At 47.6% G+C, this 26,207-nt stretch overlaps 7 protein-coding genes across 7 annotated transcripts; 1 reads left to right on the top strand and 6 right to left on the bottom strand.

Moving 5' to 3' along the window:
• Positions 1-854: 854 nt before the first annotated feature.
• On the bottom strand, positions 855-1,432 carry LAJ45_09398 (uncharacterized protein; the record flags this gene model as incomplete). Its single annotated transcript, XM_046118941.1, has 2 exons — positions 855-1,174; positions 1,237-1,432. The coding sequence occupies 2 exons, from the start codon at positions 1,430-1,432 to the stop codon at positions 855-857; spliced, it is 516 nt and encodes a 171-aa protein (XP_045967756.1).
• A 602-nt stretch (positions 1,433-2,034) lies between these two features.
• Positions 2,035-3,334, bottom strand: LAJ45_09397 (uncharacterized protein; the record flags this gene model as incomplete). The annotated part of the gene is made up of 5 exons (XM_046118940.1): positions 2,035-2,436; positions 2,503-2,980; positions 3,032-3,061; positions 3,140-3,152; positions 3,235-3,334. 5 exons carry the CDS (start codon positions 3,332-3,334, stop codon positions 2,035-2,037), a joined length of 1,023 nt encoding a protein of 340 aa, XP_045967755.1.
• Positions 3,335-3,997: 663 nt separating this feature from the next.
• LAJ45_09396 (uncharacterized protein) lies at positions 3,998-5,283 on the bottom strand (the record flags this gene model as incomplete). The annotated part of the gene is made up of 4 exons (XM_046118939.1): positions 3,998-4,892; positions 4,958-4,984; positions 5,047-5,056; positions 5,154-5,283. The coding sequence occupies 4 exons, from the start codon at positions 5,281-5,283 to the stop codon at positions 3,998-4,000; spliced, it is 1,062 nt and encodes a 353-aa protein (XP_045967754.1).
• An 8,714-nt stretch (positions 5,284-13,997) lies between these two features.
• Positions 13,998-15,369, bottom strand: LAJ45_09395 (uncharacterized protein; the record flags this gene model as incomplete). Its single annotated transcript, XM_046118938.1, has 2 exons — positions 13,998-14,725; positions 14,784-15,369. The coding sequence occupies 2 exons, from the start codon at positions 15,367-15,369 to the stop codon at positions 13,998-14,000; spliced, it is 1,314 nt and encodes a 437-aa protein (XP_045967753.1).
• A 6,687-nt stretch (positions 15,370-22,056) lies between these two features.
• LAJ45_09394 (uncharacterized protein) lies at positions 22,057-23,828 on the bottom strand (the record flags this gene model as incomplete). Its single annotated transcript, XM_046118937.1, has 5 exons — positions 22,057-22,176; positions 22,460-23,052; positions 23,101-23,187; positions 23,242-23,280; positions 23,357-23,828. 5 exons carry the CDS (start codon positions 23,826-23,828, stop codon positions 22,057-22,059), a joined length of 1,311 nt encoding a protein of 436 aa, XP_045967752.1.
• Positions 23,829-24,118: 290 nt separating this feature from the next.
• On the top strand, positions 24,119-24,653 carry LAJ45_09393 (uncharacterized protein; the record flags this gene model as incomplete). The annotated part of the gene is made up of 3 exons (XM_046118936.1): positions 24,119-24,305; positions 24,412-24,470; positions 24,546-24,653. 3 exons carry the CDS (start codon positions 24,119-24,121, stop codon positions 24,651-24,653), a joined length of 354 nt encoding a protein of 117 aa, XP_045967751.1.
• A 504-nt stretch (positions 24,654-25,157) lies between these two features.
• Positions 25,158-25,673, bottom strand: LAJ45_09392 (uncharacterized protein; the record flags this gene model as incomplete). Its single annotated transcript, XM_046118935.1, has 3 exons — positions 25,158-25,444; positions 25,503-25,581; positions 25,647-25,673. 3 exons carry the CDS (start codon positions 25,671-25,673, stop codon positions 25,158-25,160), a joined length of 393 nt encoding a protein of 130 aa, XP_045967750.1.
• Positions 25,674-26,207: the final 534 nt, after the last annotated feature.

Below are 26,207 nucleotides of genomic sequence, written 5' to 3'. Positions count from 1 at the left end.
CCGTTATTCTTGCAGCTGCTGCTATTCTTGGGCTACGTACGGTCGGCCGGCCGGCCGGCACGGATTGTGTGATGGCATTCAAAAATGACACTATTAGAGAGACCAGTCAAAGAAAGGTTGGGCGGCTACTGAAAGATGGATTATAAACGAACCCCGCATCTCACAGTCGGGCTTTGTAGGCCCGTAGAGTTAGCGTTAAGTCTACTTGCCCGGAATATCGGCCGAATATATGAGCCCGAGTATTGCTTATCGTCGAATAGATAGAATTAAAGCTTGCTGCTCGGTATTGATCTGAGGTTTGGCCTGTCTACAGTGGCTACTGTTGGCCGCGGCGGCGGGCGGTAAAGCCCATGATCAGATCTCCAATGTTTCATGCGTGAGTGGTGCAATCATGGGACATCACTCGGGAACGTATGCATATTCCGGTAAGTGCATGCCACTCCCGACACTCATGCGGTGGTCGAGTGTACAATGGTAAAAAGATATAATAGTTGATATAACTACATGTATTGATACCCGGTTTTACTTCAACTTCCGCGCCTGGAGCTAACCTACTACTCGACATATCCTGCGAGTATTATGGCGACCCCATACATTGGCAATGATACCTGGTTCTTTAGCAGGACTTTATTCAAATATCGACATGAATTAAAACCAGCTTGGTCCTGAGGTTCTTCACTGGGCCCACTTTCCACTACTCCATCCCACAGCAAACCATCCCACTAGCACCGGCACACCATCAGCAAACACACAAACACATGTAACCTCTAAAATTCCTTTTTTTAAAAAAAGATCTATCATCCCCTATCTACACCCCCCCACCCCCCCTTCCCCCCGCTTTCCGTTCTCCCCCTCTAAACCGCCCTAGTCCAGCCATGATTCCACCCCCTCATCGGCGGCGTATCCGTCGGAATCCTCATCTCGATCGGCGGCACGCCCACGCCCTTCTTCGACACGGCGATCCTAAACAGCCTCAGATCCGTCCTGCGCAGCTCCTCGCACGCCTCCTTGATCTTGTTGTACTGGCGCTCCAGCTCGCCCTCGCGCGCGCGCCGCATGTTGCGCTTGTAGATCTGCCACGCCCGGTGGATGGCCCAGTGCCGCAGCATGCGCATGGTCCCGAACCGCAGCGGCCGCGGCGTGAGCGGGTGGTAGAGCGAGTAGCGGATCATGCCTGTGTGTGTGTGTGTTAGTAGTGCGTGCCGGGGCGGGAGAGTGGGGTGCGGGGAGACACACGGACACGCAGATCTCCTTCATCCTTCCCGCCCTTCTTCCCCTTAGTGCGGCCGCCGCCACCTGCGGCCATGCCGCGGACGTGCTGCTGGGAGCCCACCGCCATTGCCGGTGGTGCGAGCGCTGGGCGGCGGAGCAGGTGCTGCGCGCTAAAGTGCGGGAGCTTGAATGCTGAGAGGCCGAGTCTTGAGGACGACATATTTGCGGGTGTGTATGTTTTTCGGTAGCAATTAAGTGGTGTCCTGTGCTGTGCGGCGGACGCGGGCGGGTAGGGTGTGGGGGGGGGGACCTTGGTGATTATCGGAAGTGAGGTTGGAGAATCTTTAATTTGTGCCAAGATCTATGTCGTGTGGGTTAGGGTTGTCTGGTGGGGGGTGCGGTGGGGGTGCGGTGGGGAGGGGAGTTTTCGCCGGGTTTTCGACACTTTAGGTTGTGGGTTGAGGGGAGGGGGGTTTTCGCCGGGTTTTCGACACTTTAGATTGTGAGTTGAGGGGAGAGGGATTGGGGGAAGTAGGAGAGGGGAGAGGGCGTGCGGTGTTTGTACTTAGGTGTATGTAGGTTTATGGTGGGTCGGCGTCGCAGAATATGACTCGGCCGGGCAGCGGTCATGCCCGGAGCCAAGATATCGCCGAGTCAGGGGATCGCCGAATGATTAAAGAAAAGATAGCCAATATTATAGCTATTAAAAAACCGATATATCTCGCTCGAATCGCTATCTTTATATACGGTGCTCAAACCGCAAGCCCAACGACTGGCATGCCCACTCTACAATGTCTACATGTAGTTACCATAAAACACCATCTACATCCCCACACAAAGCCCCTCCACCATCTTCCCCTCCAAATAATTCGCACTCTTCACCAACCCCACAAGATGACACGCTGCCGCCGCCACCACCAAGAAATGGAAAATCTGGTGACTGCTCCCCCATATGTCGAACCGCCCCGGCGCCCACTTCTCCGGCACCCTCGCCGCGTATAGGCCCGCGCCGGTGACATACAGCGCGCCCTCAGCCAGCATCCAGCTCAGCCCCATGCGCACCTCCAGGTCCGCCCACCCGTACAGGCGCAGGCCGTGCAGAACGGGGACCACACTCGAGCCGCCCATGGCCACGAACATGGCTGCGCGGAAGGGCCGCCAGGCGGAGGTGCGGAAGGAGGGGACTGTGGACACTGTTGCGCAGCCGAGGCCGAGGAGGGTAATCTAGCGGGCGGGCGGGTGTTAGTGTGCTGGCGGGCGGAGAGGGAATAGGGGAGGGGAAGGGGGTACCATGGACCAATACACCCGCATGAGCGTCGGATCACAATAGAAGCCGTAATACACACTCGGGATAAAGCTACCCATGATGAGGATGACGATACCGAGGTAGTCGAGCTTGTTGCCGAGCTTTGCGATGGCGTGGGAGTGGCAGGAGATGGTGTGGTAGGTGGCGGACATGCCGAGGCATGCTGCGGCGGAGAGGAGGAAGGTGCTGAAGGCGAGGAGGTTCGCGGTGGAGGGCGGGTTGTAGAGGGTGTAGAAGAGGAGCGCGACGTAGGGAATTGAGAGCGCGGGGAGGAGGTGCGAGTAGATGTTTACTGGGGAGGTTAGCTGGGTGCGAGGAGGAGAGGGGAGGAGGAGGAGGAGAGGGGAGGAGGAGGAGGAGGAGGAGTTTGGGGGGGGGTGAGGGAGGGTGAGGGAGGTACCGGTCTCATTGTGAAGGTAGCCGAGTGAGATGAAGCATTTCTTGAACGATAGAAACTCGGGTCTGCGGCGGGTGAGCGCGGGTATATCAACGATATCGGGGCGCTAGACAGACCTATACCCAGAGAGGATATAATGGTTATCCCTAAGTAACCGCAGTACAAAGTCAGCCCATAGCTCCCCAGGTCCACTTCGCCAGAACACGGCTACAAGAGCTACTCACTGCTGCCACAACGCTACACCGCTCCCAAAAAGCACAAAACTCAGTCAATTCGTTTCACAAACAACTCCAAATTCAGCTATAAATCAAACACATACGCAGCTCATCCCACATCACCGTGAATGCGCGCTCAGCCTTCTTCTCCGCGCTCCTAACCTTCTGCGCTACCGTCTGCGGGGCTCGTTTGCGCACTGCCATTGTGATTGTATATATTGTCGAATTGTCGTCTGTAGTCTATGTGTTGATTCCAGATAATGTAATACCAATGGGCCGGGGGGGGCGGACCAATATATATAGCGGGTGAATTATGTTGGGAGCGAACCGCCAATTGTTGAATTCCTCAGCAGATCAGTAACGCACTCCCCCATCCCCATCCATCCCTCCGCAGACGTACACAACACGCGCTATGGCCCCCACGTGGTGCCGAGATTATAAAGGATTTGCCCTTTGCCCTAACTAACGGGCGGATGGAGGAAGGGATGTCCGAGTGATAATTTGTGACTCCAATTCTACGTTGCGAAAAAAAACATGGCTGAGCGATCATTGGTACACCAGCATACTAGGCTGGAATGGTAGAGGTGTTACTATTCTGATACAACCTAACCAGAAACACAACCAGTAGCGAATCGACTAGTTCGAGACAATAATAGTATGTTAGTCCAGAAACGGATGGCTGCTACTATTGTAATAATTAGGAGTCTGGTGCCAGTTAAACTAAAGGCCTGAGGTCCGGTAAAGGAATCTACAGCTAAAAGATTGTTCATTTCTCGTAAATGCGTTATTACCCTGGTTTCTACCTAACAATAGTAGAAGGGTAACTTTTGTTGGGCCCCAACCTGAGAGCCCCCTCTACAAGGTCCTTCAATCGTCATCCCAGGCACTCCACCTCTTCCCCACGTCTACCGACGGCTCCACCGCCAACGGCTCTACTACCGGCCTCTGCGCAACTGGTGCCTGCACAACCGGCGCCTGCACGACGGGCTCCTGTACCGCCGGCTTTGCCTTTCCTTTCTGCCTCCTCACTGTCAGCACGTCCCCCTCCCCCATCTCCCACCCCACCGCAAACTCCCTCTTTGCATCCTCCCACTCCATCCCCATCACCGCCTCCACATACCCCACCTCGACCGTAAAATACGCCTTCCCCACACACTTCAGCGCCAGCAGTCTCACCCTCTTCTCCGCACCCTCCAGCAGCCTCCCCTTATACAGGTCCACCTTCCCCTTAATCACCCTCCACCCCCAATAATCACCATGCACCAGCGCATCCACCGCCTGCCTCACCCGGTAGTCCGTCACGCCAAAGCGCACCCCCGCCTCATACGCGCCCGCGTAGTCCTCGAGCCCGCACGCAAGGTGCAGCATATGATATCCGGCAAACTCCTGCAGCTCCGTGGGCGGCAGCGGGTGCAGCGGGTGCAGCGTGTACAGCAGGTGCAGCAGCGCCGGGTGGTACGACTCGGCGTGCGCCATGAGGATGCTGGCGCGGATGATGAACGTGTACGCCTGGACCGTGAATGCGTCGAGGCGGGAGGAGGCCACAAGGCCCTCGCGCAGCTTGCGCATGGAGAGGAGGAGCCCGGCGAGCGCGCTGTTGGAGGGGTCGGCGTAGCGGATGTTTTTGGATGTGGAGGCGGATGGGTCGGCGTTGGGGAGGGTTGGGAGGGTGAGGGCTGTGGAGAGGGCGTGGTCGAGCGTTTTGGGGCTGTCGGCGGAGCCGCAGAACTTTAGGTATTTTTCGACGATGGTGGTGTAGTATCTAGAGAGGTGAGTAGGGGAATCTCTTCTATGGTTGGTGTTGCGGACGGGGGGGGGGGGACAGACTTCTCTTGGTTCTTGTGGTCTAGGAGTCTGTGTTTCCGGTTCCTAGATTAGATACAGTTGCAGATACTGTTAAAAAGAGGCAAACGAACCTACTATCCCCTAATAACGACCTCCAGCGTTAGCCATACCGGCCGCCAGCACTATCCATAGGTATGTACCATGGGCAGTACCGTATACAACTAAAGCTACTACTGACCTTTACTCACAAAGCCATAATCATCCACCGCCGGCTTCAACCTACTGGATCGCCATGACGCTGTGCGCATGCCCATTCCGCCGCGTGTAGGCGTCCGGTCGCCGCGGTCTCTCTTATCGGAGGTTGACATTGTGCTGATGTTGAGGATCTAGCCAACAAGGTATAGGTAGAGAGTACTAGTAGCGGTGGGTGCGGTGGGGAACCCTTGTTCAATGGAGGTTGAGCCGCAGTGCACGGGCCCGGTCTGGCTGGAGCTTAGGGTAACCATGTGGAGCTATGTATCAATATCTAGATATCAGACGACCTCGAATGCCGGCAACGGCGGTCATTATAACCCCGGTAGCAGATATTTATATATTGGGGGCCATGCAATAACCAATCTGGAATAAAAAGTCCCGTTTTTGTTTTGGGGGGCGTTTACGGATCGAACGTCGATATCAGATTCGATCGGCGCATTGGGCAGAATGGAATATTAGTTAGGGAGATCATGGAGCTTATGATCACCGTGGGTTTACACAGCACGGAGGGTAAATTCGATCTGGGGCGAAACTCCTTTTTTTATTCCGCGCACGAATAGCTATCATTCCTGCGACAGATCGGGCATATATGCATAATGCTGATATATATAGTCTAAAGCTCATCGCGGATTTACAGATGTAGCTATATATCAAGACCAAGAGTTCATGCAGTCAATTATGCGTGCTAAAAAAGGATATGATGACATGAAGGGCCTCTATTGTAAAAGAAAACCTAATAGAAGAAAAAGAAGAGGACACGCACTTAAAATTCTACGAGTTTTTGCACTCGATCATTACTGACAACTCATTTGACACATCTCCAGGATATATATGACTCTCCGGCGATGCATGATGTATAATGAAATACTAAGATCACGAATTCATACACATATGCCAGCACGGGAGAGATCGAAACCAGGAATGTATATGTTCAATTATGCATACACTTCACGCATAAGAAAAGGCAGATGAGGAACCTCCAGTGCAAGAAAGAGTTAATAGAAGGGAGAAAAACTGAAAAGGGAAATCATATTTTCATTTCGTCGATGTATGGTGTAATAAACCACCTCTATGATTGATCATTTCTTCCCAGACTTTTTGATCCCACCACCGGAGCCCTATATTCCGTCAGTATGTCGTGCATGAGAGAGAGAGATCTGTGATCGAGCACGAGGAGGCACGAGGGGGTGCACAAACCAAAGGACCCTTCTGCTTTGCTTTCTCGGCCATAGCTTTGCGCTCGGCAGCTTCTAGAATGGAGGTTAGAATCTTGCGTAAAAGAATACCTATCCTACACGCACGCGGATCCGCATCATGGTTTTTCCATGCGCCCTGTAGTACCGGGAAATGTTCGGGCCTACAAAACCGTACCTTGCCTCTGTCTTTCCTTGAAGGCCTGTTGATGTTCATCGTTAGCTCCCGTGCCTGATTTCCGCACGTGGGATAAGTGGTAGGCAAGTGTGTACCTTATCTTCCTCGTCATCCTCCTTTTTTTCCTTCTTGGGGGCCTTCAAAGGCTTCGCTTTACCTCCTAGATTTGTCCATATGTTTTTAGCATGTGTAATCTCTCCTCAAATCGGGTACGGGAACAACAAACCTTGACGACCAGACATTTTGCGATAACGTAGGGAGTTGTGATGGGGGGTTTTTCGTTTCCTTCACGAAATTCGAGAAGTAGTCTACTGCGGTAGTGGGGCTGACGTGAAGTCGACCGAGCCATCCCCTCTCAAAAGCGGCGTAAGCCGGTACCGCAGCCCTCAGGCAGGGAGTGCATCTGGGACTGATCTAAACTAAACCCTAGCCCAGTTGATTTTAGCATGCCTGTGGATTGACCCTGACATTTCGCTACTCCACATTTGCGGTATCATATCTTTACAGCTCATAGATATCCTCAAGAGATCGTGAATATGATTCCTGGAGGCATGATGACGACGAGACAGAAAGTGACAGGCGCCGCAAACACATCGTTTAACTCAATGTTTCCCCCGCTTTTTTCCCGTCTACATGTACCTACACCTATGAGACGTTCCCCAGTATCTACATACGACTAGATGCTCCGATCGTGAGCCAATATCTTACTGCCGTTCTATGTGACTGTATGTACGTACGGCTATGCCGACATGTATTCCATCACAGGGTATCATATGATGGCAGTGAGCTAACCTAACCTACTCTCACGATGGTTGTCGCTTCTCTACTCCTCCTCAAAGCTTCTCCTCAAGCTTCCTACATACCTCTATTTTTTTTTTCTTTTGCTCCAGAGTAGGCGGCATGGGGGAAAATGAGCTGTAACTAACAGGAGTGTAACTTAAAACGCATGCGCATCCCAGACAGTGGCGATAGGTTATGCCACTTGCACAAGAAAAAGAAAGCAAAAGTCGTTGTCTGAGGACTCTCTACTCTAGTTGAAATATGGACACTTGTTACAGATGAAGACAGCCTGCATACATACCGCTAAATCTCGAGTTATTCGGGGGGTTGCCAAGCTCAGCTGCTAAACTACATTTAGTTTAGATCCTGCAGAAGAGGGCTGTTTTATTGAAGATCTCTGCCTCTAAAGGTGAAGATCCTCAGCTTTTTGCCTTGGCAACCCCCCGAATAACTCGAGATTTAGAGGTAGTCTTCCACATGCAGTCCGATTTTTTTGACCCGAAAAAACTCCGAAGAAGGCGGAAAACGACAAAACACCCTCCCAAGAACTGAAAAAATGGACTAATACCACATGCCAAGGCTGTCGTTTGCTTAAGGCGAAACATTCATCAGTTTTTCACTTGGGGAAATTCTTTTCGGCATTTCGTCCGTATGGATGGTGCTTCATGGCCTCTTTGCTGTACCTACATGCATTGGGCCCGAATCCCATTTCCTGGTTATTTCCATAATCCATTCGCACATAGCTATGACAGCATCCTTCTAGAATTCTGAGGATTAAAATCAGACGATGCTATTGTTCGAAGAATTCAAAAAGCAAGGCGAACGTCGGAAAACTACATGCAGTGGATGGGATTCAGAATCGGGGGTACATACAAGAACATACAATTTCTAATCTTTGTAAAACTTCGATCACCTCGATCAACAACATATGGGTGTAGTGCGTCTTTTATTTCTTTATTTCTTGTATTATGGTGATCCATCGCTGAGACCCCCCCTGGATACTTCTCCGCTTTCCCCTCCCCATACCCCATCTCGTTCAATTCGCGATTCGTCTAAATCATGGATCCCCCAACTCTCGTCTGACCGAACTCCCTGCCTTGCTGTGCTGGCACTCGACCCCCATTAGCCCCAGTCCAATGATCTGAGCTGGGGTCCAACTAACTCATCGGATGAGCTGCAGGCGCCGGCAAGTTTGTTAACCCAGGGTCAGACGCGTCTTTCCCTCGATAACCGGCCGCTAATCCAATCCTCGGACCTTGGTTAATGTTCCGCACAGCGCAGGCCGTGGCCAGGACGAACCAGATCTGTTTTACGTCTGACATGCATATATTGGTGGACCGCCCATCTTTTTGGATCCCCTGAGGCTCCCTAAATACTCTAGTGTAGTATGGTTTATGACCTGTTTATGTACGGACAAATATGGCAGGAGGAAGGAAGGGCATAGAGTACTAGCAGTACTCGAGATGCGGAGGAACTGCACTGTGGCAATCATTCAAGTATTGCTTGCAGAGCTAAGGTATGTTGTATCAGATAATTGTAAAGCAGAGTAACTTAGTTTCTGCAGGAGATTCCTTGTAAGCTGAGAAGGCCTTGTGGGTACTCGAGCCTACTAGCTAGGTACTCTCTACTCTAGACTAGGTGACCGATGATCAGTACGAGGCACGTTTCTGGCAATAATACTCTTCACTCGGCCAGAAATAAAAGGCAGTTGCTAGATTACAAAAATGGCTAGAGATTGCCAAACTCAGAAAAAAAATATGCCATTGCCCGCGGCCTTCAAAAACCGACTATGCTTTGTTATTTAATAAAAGCCTCGGCCAACATACGACATTTACGGTTTCGTAAACCAGGTCTGGAAAGATTCTCATGTGTCCTGGGGACCTGAGTTCCCGTTCCTGGAACGTCGGTATGCCCTACCGGCTGCATCCGACAAGAAAAAAGACCTTCTGTTCATCTCTTCTCGATTTCCCCTTACTTTTTCGTGGGGGGATCGAGCTTTCTCCAGTTTTTTTTTCTTTAACCTAGCATTTTGCGTTTCGAACGTTCCTTTTTACAAGCGGGTTAAGATCTTTTTCTGTACCCCGCTACTCAACGCCTTGTAAACCGATCGTGAAGTGTAGTGAAAATCGAGGATTCAGAGATCGCCAGCCGTCTTTCGAGTATGCTTATTTCCTGCGATTTTCGACTGTGCGACCCGACGGATCTCCATGTAGCACCTACACTACATACTCGTAGTTTTTTAGCGTTTCCGGACTGGACTGGGGTGTAAATCGTGCTTGACAACCATATTTTGGTGGTATGCAGACCCAGTTCAGTCCAAAAACCTACGAGTAGTAATGTAGTATTGAGCTTGGTTCAGTCATCAACCAGCCCGAGTGAGACTCCATGACTCCGGACAAGAGGAGACGCATTGATCTATAAGAGTCACGTGACGCGGGAGGCAATTTTCGCTCTAAACACAAATCATTGTTTCAGATTGTCTTGAGGCGCAAGCTAGGCGGGGTAGGTAGTCAGTGCATTTTTTATCATCTGAAAAACATGGCTCAAGGAGCCAGTGAGAAAAATTTTGTGCACTCCGCAGTAGCGGACATACTCTATGGGATTCTAGGGAAAGTCCTTGCGTGTGTTGACCGCGGCCACTGTGCAGCATCTGTGCTGTGCAGTTGAAATGATGGCCTTTTAGAGCTAATTAGGTAGCTGTCCACGTTGGCCATTTGGGGTTGCATTGAGGGCCATCAATAGACGCAACGCACTGTCCAGATAACGTCCTGGACCAGCTGTGCAATGGGGATGCCGGGCCACTGGCAGCGCTGCACTTACTCTATCTACTCTAGGATAACACCTCAAAACATAGTTGGATGAAGGATGAGGTTTCAGGAGTCCGATGCAATTGCGGCTCTCGTCGACATGCTGTTCTCGTGGTTATGGTGGGCCCATGGGCGGGTTTAATTGGAGAACAGGAACACTTCGCGTGCTGAGGCACATGTAGTTGCTGTCAAAATCTCTTGGAAACATACATATACGCATATACTTAGAGTAAAGTACTATACATATGTAATGTACATCTGTCCAAAATTGGAATTGCGGACGAATGTGTTTACTACATATACGGTTCAACGAGGCTTGAGTAGCCCAGTTCGAGATCTATCTGCTCTGCGCATGAAGAAGGTGGGTATCTGGACCCGTGGTTATGTCCTCTAACCACCTTCCCGGTTGATTTTCTTTTGATCTGCAATTTGCTGTTAGTCGGCCCGCACAGAAACCCGGTTCGGGATGCGGATACATGATGGATAATAGTCGGCATATTTCATTATCATACGTATATTACATGCTAGTACTTTGTACAAGCCACAAGCATAATTTCCTTAGATGCCCCGTCGCCGGCATTACAGTGCGAGCCCGACACTACATCGCGCGGTTGGTTTTTGAACTCGAGTTCCTTGGCCAACAAGTTTCTCTGAAATTAGATATGTAGGTAGGTACTTGTACCTACATGCTTCACCATCATACTCTAGAAGATACTATGTGGTTAGAGGGTTTGGAACCCGTTTTACCCGGAGATGCACATGAAGTCTGCTCTGAGCAACATAGGAATTCCACTATATACTCGCGGCAGGCAAAAGGTACCGGACAATGCAAGTTTTGTCTCTGGGCTTTTTTTGCAGTAGTTCACGCCTAGTACGCGTACCTATTGGTGAACCAAAAACCTGCATTGCCCGGTACTTTTTGGCTACCGCGAGTACACACATCCAGCGTATAAATCATCGACATATATATATGTTTAACAGAATGTTCCATTTGGACTGAGGGGCGGACATCTTGCATGCATCAAAATTTCTGGTGCCTTACTTGAGACAAGGTACATAAGCCGTTTAAATCGCAAATAAACACCTATTTTGGTATAATAAAGTGACAGAAAAAGGGGTTGTCAGCGGTGATATTCTATCAACCCTTACCCCGGTTTCCTCCTGCAGGCCACTACCCAGTACTTGTCGGGCTGGATTCATACTCTTGTTCATCTGTCTACTCTGCCTGAGGCTCGAGTATCTGAACGCTTTACACACATGCATAAACTGCCACGCCTAGATTCGATCGGCCTTCCCAAGATATTCGCGAAACGATGTTTACCGCATACATACTACAATACATGTATATACATGCTTTCTTTTCTTGAGTTTCTTCCATATGGACCACAGCTCCGTCTCCCTTTAACTGCAGGTACTTTATAGGCAGGTGTAAGATACACACACTCATACACATGTAATTTATGTAATTTACACCCTCTTCAAAGAGATGGAGGCTGTACATATGGTAAACAAATCACACAGTCCGACTCTAAGCTGTAATGGTCATGATGACTCCCGGAAACGAGTAATGATGACTCAACTGGTTTACTATCACAGCAGTCAGTTCAGTAATGATCACGATTGCAACCAAGAGTATGGGCGGACGTGTAAAGCCAAAGCCTCACGAGGGCATGAGGTCTGATTGCATCTACAACAGACCAGTTTTAGATAGTCCTGAATTGAAGATCAAATGCCTCTGTCCTGCCTATGGTATTGATCGATTGGGCTCTATAATATAAATACTTTTATGGCAAGGACAGTATGGTACTATTCGTACGGTGGTTGTTTCAAGGTCAAATATATCTCTAATCCAGCCACCATAAGCTCTCCAGACACACACCTCCTCCATCTCCATCTCCACCACCGGCCTACTGGTGTCTTGTCTTGATACACCACACGGTACATGGATCCAAGGTTCCACCGGCAAAAAGACCGTGGTGCCTGCAATATGTAAACCTTCATTGGTCGCCTTGCCAATATGTCGCAACTCGACTCCACTGCTGACGACACACCCGATTGTCGTTTAAATAAAACCCGCCGAGCTGTTCCATGAACATGTTTTCGGATTTATCCAGAATCACAAGGTCCGGGACCTGCAAATCATCTAGCCTTCTCCTCTCTTCGTCATTGTGCTTTGGGGAGCAGGCGGCGCAACGATTCTGAGTGTGGGCTTCTTTCTTCACAAGCCAGGGAGTTTAGGGTAATAATTAACACTCATACTTATTGTTGTAACTCGTTTATATCTAATTATATGTAGTTTATGTTGGTCTGGATAGTTTGGTCATAAACAAATCTAAGGTGAAAAAAACAAAACAATTGAACATTACCTACTACTGCCGGAAACAAGACATTAAAAGAATGGAGGTTTAATAGGTGTCCAACAAATACCGGGGCAAATAGAGAGGTGATTGCAGCAGCATGAGCAGCCTTCCTTTCCATGTTCCATCTTTCCCTCGCTCCTTCACTTATTCTACCAAGTAACCGCGCTGCCTGCCTCACGACAAGCATATGCATGTCCTAACCGTGATTCCACAAAATACATATCGTACCCTGCCCTGTGGTTGCGAGGCTAACCATGTCCCTTTTTGTATTCTCAATATACGAGGCGAATGAATTAAACAACCGGATAGGTAGTTGGAAAGCTGATAGATATGATAACCCCCTTTCTCCAGTTAGTTACTCTACTCCGGGAATGTTTATCGTAGCACGAAATAGCCCATCTCATGTATGTTTATGCGTATGCGTATGTATATGGGCATGCATGGAGTGTAAGTAGGGAGGGTTAAGTAGGTACTGTAGTTAGAGGAGTAGGCATCTTCTACAAATCACCTGGATCGGTTGGAAGGCGAATAAGAAAACATCCCACTCCTGGAGCGAGACAAGGTTGCCACCAGCAAACCCCCAGCAGCAGAAGCAAGCAGCCCAGCAAACCCCTTCCTCTTCCCTCGTGAATGACTGACAGTGATGGATTGCTGCCACGTAGCTGCCTAGTAACACAGTGCAGGTCGCCAAAGATGAATGATGATTACGATGATGTTCGTGTAATATAACATTACTTTGGTTCGTTCGTTCAAACACCCCTCTATATTTTTTAGGTGTTTCTGATGAGAGCTGACCCTCTCCTAATTGCTTGCCCTGCCTTTTCAGCTCAAGCCCCAAATACGTACATGAATATGCTGAGCATACTTTTTTGGTTATGACAAAAGAAAATTTGTTGCTCCAAGTAACCAAATCTTCATCATAATTCCTGCGCTATTGTGCGGAGAAGAAAAGGAACACTTCCGTATGTAATCTCCGTCACCGCTGTCCCCCAAGCTCCAACAAACAAAATGTATGGGGTTGTAAAACAAAAACAAAAAACCAATCGAAAGTACATGCTTTATATGCAAGACGCCATGAACCGACCCTTCCCTCCCAAAAAAAGTAAACACTGCGAGAGCGACCACACCAATCATACCAAAAAATAGACAAGCCTCTAGAGCTCTTTTATCGCACGTGAAAGATTTATCAAATCTCCCACTTGCCTTAGAAGAGCAGTATAGGTAAAATAAGAACAGAGAAATATATATAAAATAAAAAGACCAGTAAACTCCTTGCTGAAGCCAACGCTATCCATGAAGCAGAACAAGCCAATAGAAACAATATCGCTCCGCAGATGAAAAAATAAAAATGAAATAAAGATGGCAAAATTTTCAATGAAACCGTATCGCGTCCGTGTAGTATTATCATTACCCGCCATCGCGGTGCATCGAAGCCCTGGTCCCGCCCTTCACTCACGAGTATCCACTCCGTGTTCAAAACCCCCCATCCAATGGCTAGCGAGGAATCGCCTAAAAGACAGGAACGCTCTGTGGAGCCCGGATAATCGATTGCTGTACTTTCTCAACATCGTCCAAGGCATGGAGAAAATGTGAGTGCCAGTTGTTCTGACTTGAAGGCGAAGTGAAATCTGTGGGGGACACGGGAACGATAATGGGACTAACATCTCCGGATGGAGAGTTAGTCTCGTTGTAAAATTGAGAATTGACCGAAGAAGATTCGGATGGGGGTGGTGTTGCAAGGGGCTTAGAGAATATGAAGGGGGTGGGCCTTGAGGTTTGTGTGGTTTGAGGTGTAGTGGAGGGGGTAGAATCTGGGGTAAAGAGACCGGCAGCTTTTGATTGATAAGGTGTGGCAGGGAGCTGGAAAAGCTCTGGCTCCACAAGATCTGAGCTGTTAGAAACCTCTGAAAGAGGTGGGCTATCCAATGGTCCAGGTCCAGTGGTAAATCTGCGACAAGACATAATCCGGTATCTCAGATCTTGAATGGAAATCCTTTTCTGGGGGTTGATCTCAAAAATGAGGCGTAGAATGCTATCGAGCTCCGAAGACAACGGTAGGATGGTCCTAAGCATGCGGGGATCTTTCAAGTATGCACGGAATGTACTGTCGGATGGGGAAGCACGTTTCCAAGGGTTCCGGCCACATGTAAGGTTTACCAGAATAACTCCGAGAGACCAGATATCGTTGGGGGCGGATTCATAACAACTAGAACTCCGGGGAGAAGATTGTTGACACTCTATCACACAAAGTTAGTACCTCGAAGAAATCGGAGAATTGTACCCTATCAATCGTACCAGGAGACATATAAAATGTTGAGCCACATCCAAAGTCGGAGGTGACAGCTTCAGTAGTTGCAAGGCCAAAATCGGCAAGTTTCACGGTAAGACCACCGTTTGTAACAAGAACATTTTCTGGCTTTAGATCCCGGTGGTAAATTCCCATGGAATGACAATGCTCAACGGCGTCCAAAAGTTGAAGGAAAACACGCCTGGCAAGAACATCATTCCCGACGTAATGGCCGCGTTCCGTTATGTTGGTAAATAGATCACCCTCAGGGCAATACTCAATAATTACATAGGTGCAGTCGACAGTGTCTAGGACCTTGACCAAGGAGACAACGTTGGGATGAGCACTGGCTTTATGGTGAAGCGCAATTTCGCGTTGCTGAAATCGCTTTTGTCGTGCATCCAATCCAGTTTTCGACAAGGCCTTGACAGCGAACGGGGTACAGGTAAAGATATCCACGGCAGTATAGACCACTCCATAGGCACCGAGTCCAAGTATTCCAGTGAGTTCTAGGCGCCCGGCCAATAATGATCCTATTCGGTCCTCCGGGCGGGTGGTAGAAGACGAACTCGAGTTTGACGATGTATTGCTCATGTTGAAAGATGGGCAAGAGTATTTAAACTTTTGGATAATTGAAGGTAATTAAATGAATGCCAAAATAAATAGAAAAACGAAAAAAAAAGAAGTCGAGTTAAAGTTTTTGGCTCGAATCCCTGATAAGACAAAACTGGCCTGGTATATACTATTAATACGGTCGAAGATGTTGAAGCCGAAGCCGATTGAGTAAAGTGCAGGAATTATTATTGTATGCCACAAGGAGGGAGGGTTGGGTCGAGGTTTGAGCCTTTGAGCCTGGAGAAATCCTGATGGAAATCGAGGAACCAAGGGAGTATATAAAATACGAGTGATGTCGAAATGATGTTGCCCAGGTCGATCACGATGGCTTCGCCGGGTGACGGGGACGGGGGGGTTAGGGTGAATGTTTATAGGAGCCAACAACAAGGGCGTTCTGATGACGAGGGGCTAACTCAAAGCTGAGCCTTCTGCTCCCAGTACTCTCTCTACACACACACACACCCACACACACTCGCCTGCATGGCGTGTAAGGTATGGTGAGGTGGGGGTGAGCAGTGAGGGGGGTACTATAGTGGATAGGTGCAAATGCAGGTGTACCTATCGTACGTGGGAGCATGTTTGTAAGGGCAGGTTACTCAAGCCAGCCAAGAGGAAAGTGTAGGTGACGGAATAACTGAAGGTCTGGATGTGTCTGGCTGGCTATGTGCATATGTGAGGACAAGGACTATTGAGGTATTCAAGAGTAGGTACAGTATGAGTCTAGGTACTTTTCCTAGTGGCTACAAGGGAGGAGGACGCGGCTGCAGTAGCATCGGCGGAGCGATTTGGCCAGATATTTTTGGGGTATAACTAACGGGCATTGGTTCCAGCCGCGCATGGATGAGAAGCCCATGTAACTCGAGTCGATAGAGATAAGTGTGGATAGTTGTGTGGTGGGTACCATGTACCACCACTGTACCAGACAACACATAAAGAGGGTCTCTAACTAGCACACAATCTTGTTAGCCCTGAGCCAGATGACAAACATGAGAAGTGATCAAGGGGCCAACACCAGGTCGTCTTTGAGGCGGGGGCGCAAACCAGAAGAGGGCGCAGACAAGCCTGCCAGCGAACAATGACGACTAGGATTATGAATGAATGAGTGAGCGGCCGCAGTTTGTGTGTATGAACAGCTTGAGGCGCTAGGTACATACGAACCAGCATCAAGAGAAAGTAATAATGAGGGTTCTATATTTTGGTTGCCCAAAACAGTCCCTTTCTGGCTGGCAAGGTAGGGTAGCTTCGCATACACTCACCTGACATACAGCAATAGGCCATGAATAGAAAACCGCTCCCGATGCAATGCTTCTAAAAAGGCAGAAAAATGGAAGAATTGGAAGATTAGAAATCAGATTAAGAAAGCAGCCGTGTAAAAGAACTTCGAAAGTACATCTCTAGGTAGAGACACAAGTATCTACTATTTACTAGTGGAAGTTGAGCAAGTATGTACGCATATTACGGGCACCCGCAGCAAACTCTGGCACTGCAGTTGCCAGTTGCATGGTGAACTTGACAACCGGTAATAATCATCACACCAACACTTATGATGGCTGCTCCGTTTTCCCTAAGAGATTTTTGGTTCTGGGTCTGAGCGGGCACGGACTATCCCCTTCACCCATAGACAGTGTCCCAGAAATTGACAGCGAATTAGAATTCCAAATATAATCTTTTAACAAATTCTGCAAGCGAAAGAACATTATAGGTACTCTACTCCAGAGAGTATAGTACCGGGGTTAAGGGTAAGTATTGAGAACCCATTTTGGGCTGTAAGGGCCAGTGGGCGTCTGCTATTGGTCGATTCAAAAAAAAAGGACACTTGGCGGCCAAGAGGTTATTTGAATTGTGTGTTACAGCTTTTGCAATGCAACCTCCATCCCTCTTTTCCACTGATGCTCTTTCCGAACTCCACGAAAAACATGTTTGAAAGTTTAGGATTGCTATTAAGGTGATGGCCAGAGCAAGGGCTATCATTTGGTTATTTTGTTTGTATTTTTAGGAAAATATTTAGATTTTTGAGTGAGTATATATGAAGTGTCTTCATACTTTTTTCCCCCATACAAATTTCAGGGCCAAGACCAAAATTCATTGGCTGCTTTTTGGTTGCCATGGGCGGTTCCCATACAAAATCCAAGGCGTCTCGGTATTTAAGGTGAACCCCCGTACATTACTCTATGTAGGTAGAGTACTTCTCCACATATACCGTATCTGTACAGTATCTACAAAAAAGAAAGAAAGAAAAGAAAAGAAATGGGCCTGGAGAGTGCTCAGATCGGAACAAAACTTATGTACTCTACTCACAAAGTTACAAGTATATTATGTGGTCTCTCACAATTTAAACTACACATATCTTGATAACTTGACCGCGACAACATCTGCATACAGCTACACCTCGCTATAAGAAACCTCGCTATAAGAAAACCTTGTAAGAAACAGCGCATAGGGTACACGCTAACAGTTCTACACCAAAATCTTACTTGCTATTGCTATAAGAAATATTGGCGGAAATTTTTCTATAAGAAACAAAATCCGTCGCCACCTTGGCGTTTCTTATATCGAGGTGTCGCTGTACATGTATTTTATACCGTTACCTATGATAAAGCAGCGTATACATGTAGTTAGGGACTCTAACTAAACATCTGTTCCCTTTCAAAGTCAAAGACATAAGCAGTTAGACTAGAAGTGCTGTGCCTGACTCTTGTGTTGACACTAAATAAGCCGAAGCCGCTACACTCCCGAGAAAAATACCGTGATGGGTGCTAGTGAGCCAGTTGGTCGGGAGTGTGTGGGACAGCAAGACCAAAAAGAAGCAAAACATGTTTTGCTATGTCCCGCCATCCCTTAAAACCTTTTCTAATAAATCTCACGATCCTCGTTCGAACTCTCCGGGACTCTCCCAAAGCCTGGGCTGCCTCTTTTCTGGGTGAGGTGGCTACTCTAGGTGCTCTTCTCTATCCATGTACCTACCTACTTCGAGTGCTCTACTTGTCTTCGGCGTCCCCTTCTGCCATCCAGATGGAGATGTTGGATGCCCTTTTAGGTCAGTTCTTGCGAAGGAGCGTATGCCGCCTGGAACGGCTCAACTCTTTCTTTCACCCTAATGATGCATGCTTTTTGGTTGGCGGCCCATTGATTTGCTCTTGTCAACAATTATTTTGAACATAGCGAGATGCCCCCAAGCAACAAAGCTCCTTCTATTGAGAAAAAAAAAATACCTACGTGGCTCGACTGATATCCTCTCCACCAGCTTTTCATTGTTCCTACTTAGTGAGTCAACCATTGACAGACACTTCCCGATTTCGATTCTGGTATGCCATATTGAGATCCATGCACAGTTGTAGAGTGGGGTGCGTTTTTGAAGCATTATGGTAAACCGACAAATCAAGACTTTGTATTCAATTAAACAGAAGAAAAATCTGCTATGATAGGCTTTAAGCACCCAGTGTAAGGGTTCTTCAGTCTGTCTCGTGTTCGCGTGTCGGAGAAAAGACGTCAGACCTGGCTTTGTCTTGACCCATGCTTTGGCTGCATCCAATCCCACGCAAACCCGAGTGTAGGCGAGGAAGCCGTCAATCAAAGCTGCAGACATAGGTCGAACTAGACACATATTCATGGTATTTACCCCACAGCTACGTTCAAAAGAACGTTGAAAGAGGTTTTCGGTCACTACATGTCTCCATCGGTCCCGAGGATCGTGAACGGCGTTGCAGATCGCAGGCACGAGAAACTGTCAATTTATTCACTGATGGATCCAATTATGGATTGGAAGTTCCCAACATGAGGGGTAGCTAAGGTAGATTCAAAACAACGTGCACTGGCCGGATCTTGGTATGTCCACAAGTCCCGGACATGAAGCGCCTAACGACATGTCTACCCCCTCCCCATAAAGACAAGAGGCGGAAAAAAACAACCTTGACATTGAGTGTGGTGTTCGCCGGGCAATCCTATTTTCATCGTACCATCTTCTTTTTGACATACGTACTAGGAAACGAACAACATAGTAATGGGACACTTAAATCGCGATCGTTTTGTAATCGCGGTAGTGTGGTTTCCTTTTTGGATCGATATTAGTTATCTACATGAGTTTAGTTGAAACAGTAAACATCCAAGGTTAAAGGGCCAATGACCGGAAATCATTTCTCTCGCTGCCTCAAATTTTGAAAGTTGGTTTCGCCAAGTTTCCTTTTTCGAGATTTTCGATGGGCATGGCCGGTGCGACTTGAAGTTTGAGCGGACCAATTATGCTCCGTATGCGCTCACACTGACGCACGTTTAAAAGCCGCTCAAGGATCTGTTTCTAGTAATTAAATGCTTGAACCATCAAATATGTTTTCTTCAGCCGCGCTTTGTGAAGATAAATTTCGAATTCAGATCTTTTTTTCCTAACGGAGATTCCGGGAGACAAACTGAAATGACACCCTTGAAGGTGTTGTGTGCGGCGTTTGTGTTTGTGTGTGATCGGCTGAAAGAGAAAACGTTTTTGCAGGGGCTCCTTGCAGAGCCCTATTTATATGCGTAACCGTAACTGTCTAACAGATTGCGCAGCCATGACGACCCGTCAATGGCGTAGATGATCAGAGGGGGTTCGAGTACCTTACAGGGTTATAGGAGATTCTAGAACATCTAAGGTCAACCGTTTTGAACCATAATGATTCGGGTGAAAAAATCTCGTGTTTGACCAGCTAGCTAAGCTTTGAAGTTTGGACAGCACTCCATATCTGTACGAGGTCGGGTATGATAAGTCTGGGCTTCGTTTAGGCATTAAGCTCATGTCACCTAAAGCAAAAGATAAGCTGTGGTATCCTCTACTTCATTGTCGATCTATCGGTTTAGAATGAAGAGTAGGTACTTTGGAGATACATATATAACTGAACCGAGCCAATCCTACAGGAAATGAGATACAATACCCTAATTCAGGGAAGCTACCGCAGCGTGCCCGTGCGCTGTCAGATTAGTTCAGCATGGCCGAGGAATTAGATGAACTATGGTTATTTCGAGCCATCTACACGTTTGGTGTCATCTTGGAGATCATCGAATTGGCTGGAACCGCATACCTCCTACCAGACATGCAAATCGATAGTGCCCATCACGCGTAAGTGCAGCTACTTAACACTTGGTTCTGGAGCGGCGGGATCACCATTGATTGGTAGTGATGGGAATCGCTCACTGGAACTGATTATCTGTCGCGAATAATAGGCAGAGGATAATATCTAATAACCGATACGGCCTAGCCTGCTTCGGAAGGAATGCATCCCAATAGACGATCTACGCACATACACACATGCCTTTTTTTCTCTAACATGTGCATGCAGAAGAAATTTGTATCAATTATCATTACCGCCAAGTAGCTGTGTATGTCTCACGAAACTTGTTTGGAAGATGGCTGGGTAATTTAGGAACGTACAGGATGCGCACTTCTATAGCCACATGCATCAGATTCGGAAGATAAGGGAAGCACTTGATTGCGATAGGTACCTGGGTCACTGGGAGTCTAGCTACATGTATCCTGCTACGAAAGGAAGTGCGGTAGATCACAGTACTAGATACCTACATTAGTATACCTATCGCTATAGGAGATAGCATAAGCTGAGACAAGAATATACACAAAGGGTAATAGCAGAGAGGCAACTGAGAGGCTGGGATCGGTCTGAACTAACATTGGGGAGGGGATCAAGACGAATAGATTTCCTAAGCCCTGAGGATTTTTCTTTGCCACTAGAATGATGAGATTGTGGCGTTGTTTCGGACATGTGATTCTGGATAGTGCTAGACAAGGCGCAGACAAGAAAACTGGGACCAAACGGTTTCATCCAACCGCTGTTCAGCACGTTACAAACCTTAGATAAGTTATGGGACACTTCGTTTGTATTATTTACTGTATTGGACAGGTAACTAGTACCTGGGATACGTGAGTCTTACAATCATAATCCATCACTCGACCATATATTCCTCCCACATGTGTTTTTATGTAGCAATGGCAGCGAAACGACACATGTGGAGCGTGAGAGGCACTGCCCATCTGTCTTTTCCCGAGGTGTTGAAATAAACTTTTGTGTGATAGCGAGATATTTCACATGAGACTCAAACCCGACCAATCTCGGAATAAACGGGATCCTAGCAGTAGAGTCTAGAAACACGGGCCCTACCTGCCACCAGGGAGATGATTTGCCTAGGCGGATGATTGATTCATGGGCTGCTTCCGGATTGAGGTCCCCTTGAAACATGCCCAGTGAACCCTTCCACAGAGTTTTTTCCGGGTCTGCCCAGGGAACATGCGGCGATAGGCGCACGTTCTAGTGCTAGTTATAGGAACAACCTTGTACATGCGCTTAGAAGGAGTTCGACCCGGAAGTATGATTTTCAGTTCCAGTTGGATTTGGAGCGATGAACCACAGCCGACAATAGAGAGGGAAGGAAAAAGAAAGACAAACGCCGCGAATGAAGGAATAGCTAAGCAACCTAACCAACCAAAAACATTCTGCCAAGAATGCGGGTGATATTTGTGGCAATACAGCCAGTATATCATGGGAATATAAAAATCCAACCAAAGCCATTAATGAAAGTTTTGCCAACAACAAATGTCGATAAAATGGGAAGGAGAGAATCTAATCAAACAAAAGAATAAAAGCAATGAATAAAGTAGGATAAAATAAAATGATATAATTACAGCTACCTCCGTCCAGCGGCAGCCGCTTTAGCTTTCTCTTTCTTTACCTCGTTGTAGTTCATGACTTTTCGGGTGCGGAATTGTTGGGCTCGCTTGTACTTGCAATACAGAGAAATGAAGTCCTATTGGTGGATCAACAAATACGTCAGAAAACAGGACTTCATCATGTGTGAGGTGCAGCAAACATCAAAGAAGAAACATAAGATAACGTAAAGAAGGTGAGAAAAGCAGTATAACAACCAACATCCGTCTCGGCTCTTGCCGCACTGGCTAGATTGGCCAATTTAACCAATTTGATCAATCTGGCCCGATAGCTGATAATTCCCAATACATTCTCAAGAAGCACGTACAACAAAGCGGAGATTTCGCAGAACCAAGTATAAAGAATCTCTAAAAGCAACATACCTTCAAAACAACCGCTATCAAGCCTCCAACAACGTTTCTTACGACTCCTTCTGGTAAGCATTTCCTTACAACATCTCCACCCCAAGCCTTGGGCCATTTCCCCAGAATGTTCTCTCCGACCATCCTGGCCACACTGGGCCATAGTAGAGCTCCCAGAATCATGTTTGTGATGTTGCTTCCTTGTACAATTATGTTGTGGTTCTCGAGGCGTACCTCACCGTCCCATCCGTTTACAGCCTCTTCCCTCGGAGCATTCTCGGGGCGTCTCTCCCGTTGCGCATTTGCATTGTTATTGTTCTCCGCTCGCCTTTGGTTGTTTTCTTGCTCCGAGTTTTCCAGAGCGTACGCCGGCGTTACATCTTTAATCCACCGATCCTCATAAGGTCCTATGAACCGATTCCACAGGCTGTTGTACGATACCCTTAAATATGGTAGTAATGCTAGCGTGATGGCGGGTGATGGTGGAAATGAGATATAGAGTGGATCCGAGTGGCAGAAGAAGATCAATGGAAGAACCGGAAGTGCGGACTCAAATGTTCGTGTCCGTGAGGCCACGAGTACGAAAGGAATGAGGGGAAGACCAATGCCAAGCCCTATATCTATTAGCTACTTATCTGCACCACAGTGAACATTCAACATACTCCAGGTCCAAGAGAATTCCGAATCTGGCCCTAACAGAACACGATTTGCGTATTCAGGTCCACATACAGCATATATTGTGTTGACTCCTATGAAGAAGGATTAGTCACTTGGACTTCCGAAGACAAACCGGAAGGAAGTACCATAGACCGTGCAAGCTACAAATACTACCGAACCCACACCTGAATAGAACCGCAAGTAGGAGTCAGCACAAGTGCCCTAAAAACTTCGGTGTGTCTACAGACAGGAGAAGCAAACCCGCAAGTATCAAGACCGGTACAGCTTTGCCTACTGCCCTACCCGCCCCCTCAACAACCTCCAATACCATGCTCCTCTTCTGCTTCAGTCGGATCTGTGTCTTACACTGCGGACAAGCAATCTTCCCCCCAGAGTTATTATTCTCTGACCTCTGGAGGTCTGCAATCCACTCAAGTAGGCAGGACTCATGAGCTATGAGGGTACACCTGCATGGGGACTTCCAGTCGCTTTTTGGTGCTTCCTCCTCAGCGTCGCTTGTATAGCATATCCAGCACCGCTTCTCCTCCTCGTCTATCGTTTCTTTTTCCTTCTCTTTCTGTGGTAGTACGGAAGATTCAGATACTCGCGGGGTAAGTTGGATTAGTGAAGATGTTTGTATATCTGCGGTAGAGTCTACTGCTGCTGTACTTGGCCTGACAAGCTCCCCCCCGGAAGCACGTCTCGGCTGTGGAACAGCCTGTAAATTTGACATGCTTTATGTATATCGTAGCCACCCAAGAGTGAAGCCCAGCTGAAGAGATCTCTGAAGTTCCTGATGGCGGGAAACAGGCGGGCTTGTGAGTGTTTGCTGTATGATTGAGGTCACTGGAATTCGCGTTCAGTTGTGTATGTACGGTGTTTGATAAGATGGACAAGATTAGATTTCGATGTGGCGTGAAGGCGACAACAAAGCGATTGTGCCACACCGCACGTCTAAAACAAAACTCATGATCTGTATTTGTCTAGCAAATCCTAGACGACGAACGAGTGATAGAACGCATAATGCTTCCTTCGCGCATCCTGTTACAGCTCTATAAACCGAAGCGTCCATGGCCGCCAGACTTCTCATTGCTGACACCTAAACACCAGTTCAGTCTGGAGCGACGGTATAGACGTCGTGCGAAGCTGAAGTGGGCAAGGCCAAAGCTGCAAAAGTTTGTGAAGTCAATGCAACTGGGTAGTAGCGTCTGTTAGTTCCCCCATTCATATGTTATATATTTTGTTTTTCCTCGACCTTGCCTCTCCTTTTGCTGGTGATCCCGAATTCTAATCGCTAACGATAATGGTTGCAATAGTGGTTATATGGTATGCCGTATTCTGGGCTGACTGGGGAAATACCCATCCGTTTGGTCCAGTATGTCCTTTTCTATCCATTATCTACCCAGTTTATTTTGCACCCTGTTTTGCTCATGGTAATGTTTTCACCTAGCTACGCGAGTGGGCCTCGGACTTGAAGAGCTCATTCTGGTCCATAGCCACTCCACCTCCACGCCCGGAATTTTCTACACCAAGGGGGAGTTCCGAAAAAACCAGGTAGCCATGTTCATAACCCTGGGTACCTGGTTCGGTAACTGAGCATACTTCAACGTTAATGAGCTGATGGCGGCTATTGGTATTAGTATCCTGTATTAGCTCCTAAGGTTGATGGGTGCTTCAGGAAATAGATCTGGGTACGTCATGTCGTGGAATTTACTTTGACAAAGAATGGTTTGATGAAGCATCGCATGAAAAACATATATGGAATTGGGCATGGCCAAACAAATCAAATCAATCCTCGGGGAGAAAGATTGAAGGATGATTAACTGGCTAATTCAAGTATCAGCGGGGAATCCATAACTACCGTGTTAGATGATCAACTGTAATTAATCTGAATAATAAAAAGATAATATTGTAAAGGGTTTAATTGAAAAATTACGAGTAGATTCGGGAATAGTCGATATTCTTGATACTCCATTTATCTTTCCCAATGAGTGAGATTATTTTGAACTAGGCTCTGTACATTCTGAAAATTCTATGCTTCATCCATCAAAAGCCACAAGCTCTAATGACCGTGGGCTTCAGGTTCAGCAAAGGTCAATTCCTCCTCAAACCAGTCACCCTCAACGGCAGCCTCGGCCGGCTCGCCGGTGGCAGCCTGCCCCTCAACCTCAACTTCCTGGGTCTCGTAAGCCTTCAACTGCTCCGCCAGAGAGGCCTCAGCCTCCTCGGGGCTTTTTGGGGCGGCGGGAAGAGCCCATTTCTTAACCTGGCCTTCGCTGTCTGAGGCCTTGGCAGTGGGGGGCTTGTAGGCTTTCAATTCACGGAGATATATTTCTTGGACAATATCGGCTGAAGGACACAGTCAGTTCTGATAAGTTGAGATAGTGAATCACAGGGGATGACTAACCCTGGCGGACAGCTGTTGGCGCGATGAATGCACGGGTGAATGTAGGCTGGCGGACCAGACAGCGGGTGAGTGAGGAGCGCTGGAGTGGCTGTTAGATTTTTATATGGCATTGAACTGGGTATCCGAGGGTATGAAGAACTTTACCGAAGCTCTGATAGACTGAACCAACATGACGGCAGAGAGCAGGTGGGGTCTCAATTGAAGGCGGGGGAGAGATTTTGGTGGTGAGAAATGGTGTTTCGATACAAGATCGCTGTTTGATCGGGATTCGGGTGTTGTTGGGACGTTACTTAGTCATATAAAAACTTGGCGCATATTCACCCACTCTCACTCGAAGTGATTAACTATCTTTTTCGCTTTTTTTTGTTTAATTCATTATCTTTTTCAAGTGTCACAATAGTGAAATATTTGATTGATTGATTACTTCATTAATTGTATCACAATGGTAAAATATATATGTACTCATGATTATATATATGTAAGGAGCATTGTATCATATATCCAGATGTGGCGAATGTATCTGAACCAGCTAAGGTAAACCTTATGGGGATATTATTCAAGTACATGTCCAAGTGATCTGAATATTTTCTTAAATTTCCCTGAGCGAAATCCGCGCCAATACATAACGGGATGATGGTTTCACTGGATGCCTGTTGATGGGAATTGTATATCTTATGTATGTAGAGGTTCTTCGGTTCGTTTATC

This window comes from Morchella importuna (assembly GCF_003444635.1).
Source record: "Morchella importuna strain M04M26 chromosome Unknown Morimp01GS036, whole genome shotgun sequence".
Lineage (NCBI taxonomy): Eukaryota > Fungi > Ascomycota > Pezizomycetes > Pezizales > Morchellaceae > Morchella > Morchella importuna.
Note: the sequence above shows the minus strand (reverse complement) of the source record. Positions and strands in the feature narration are given on the sequence as shown.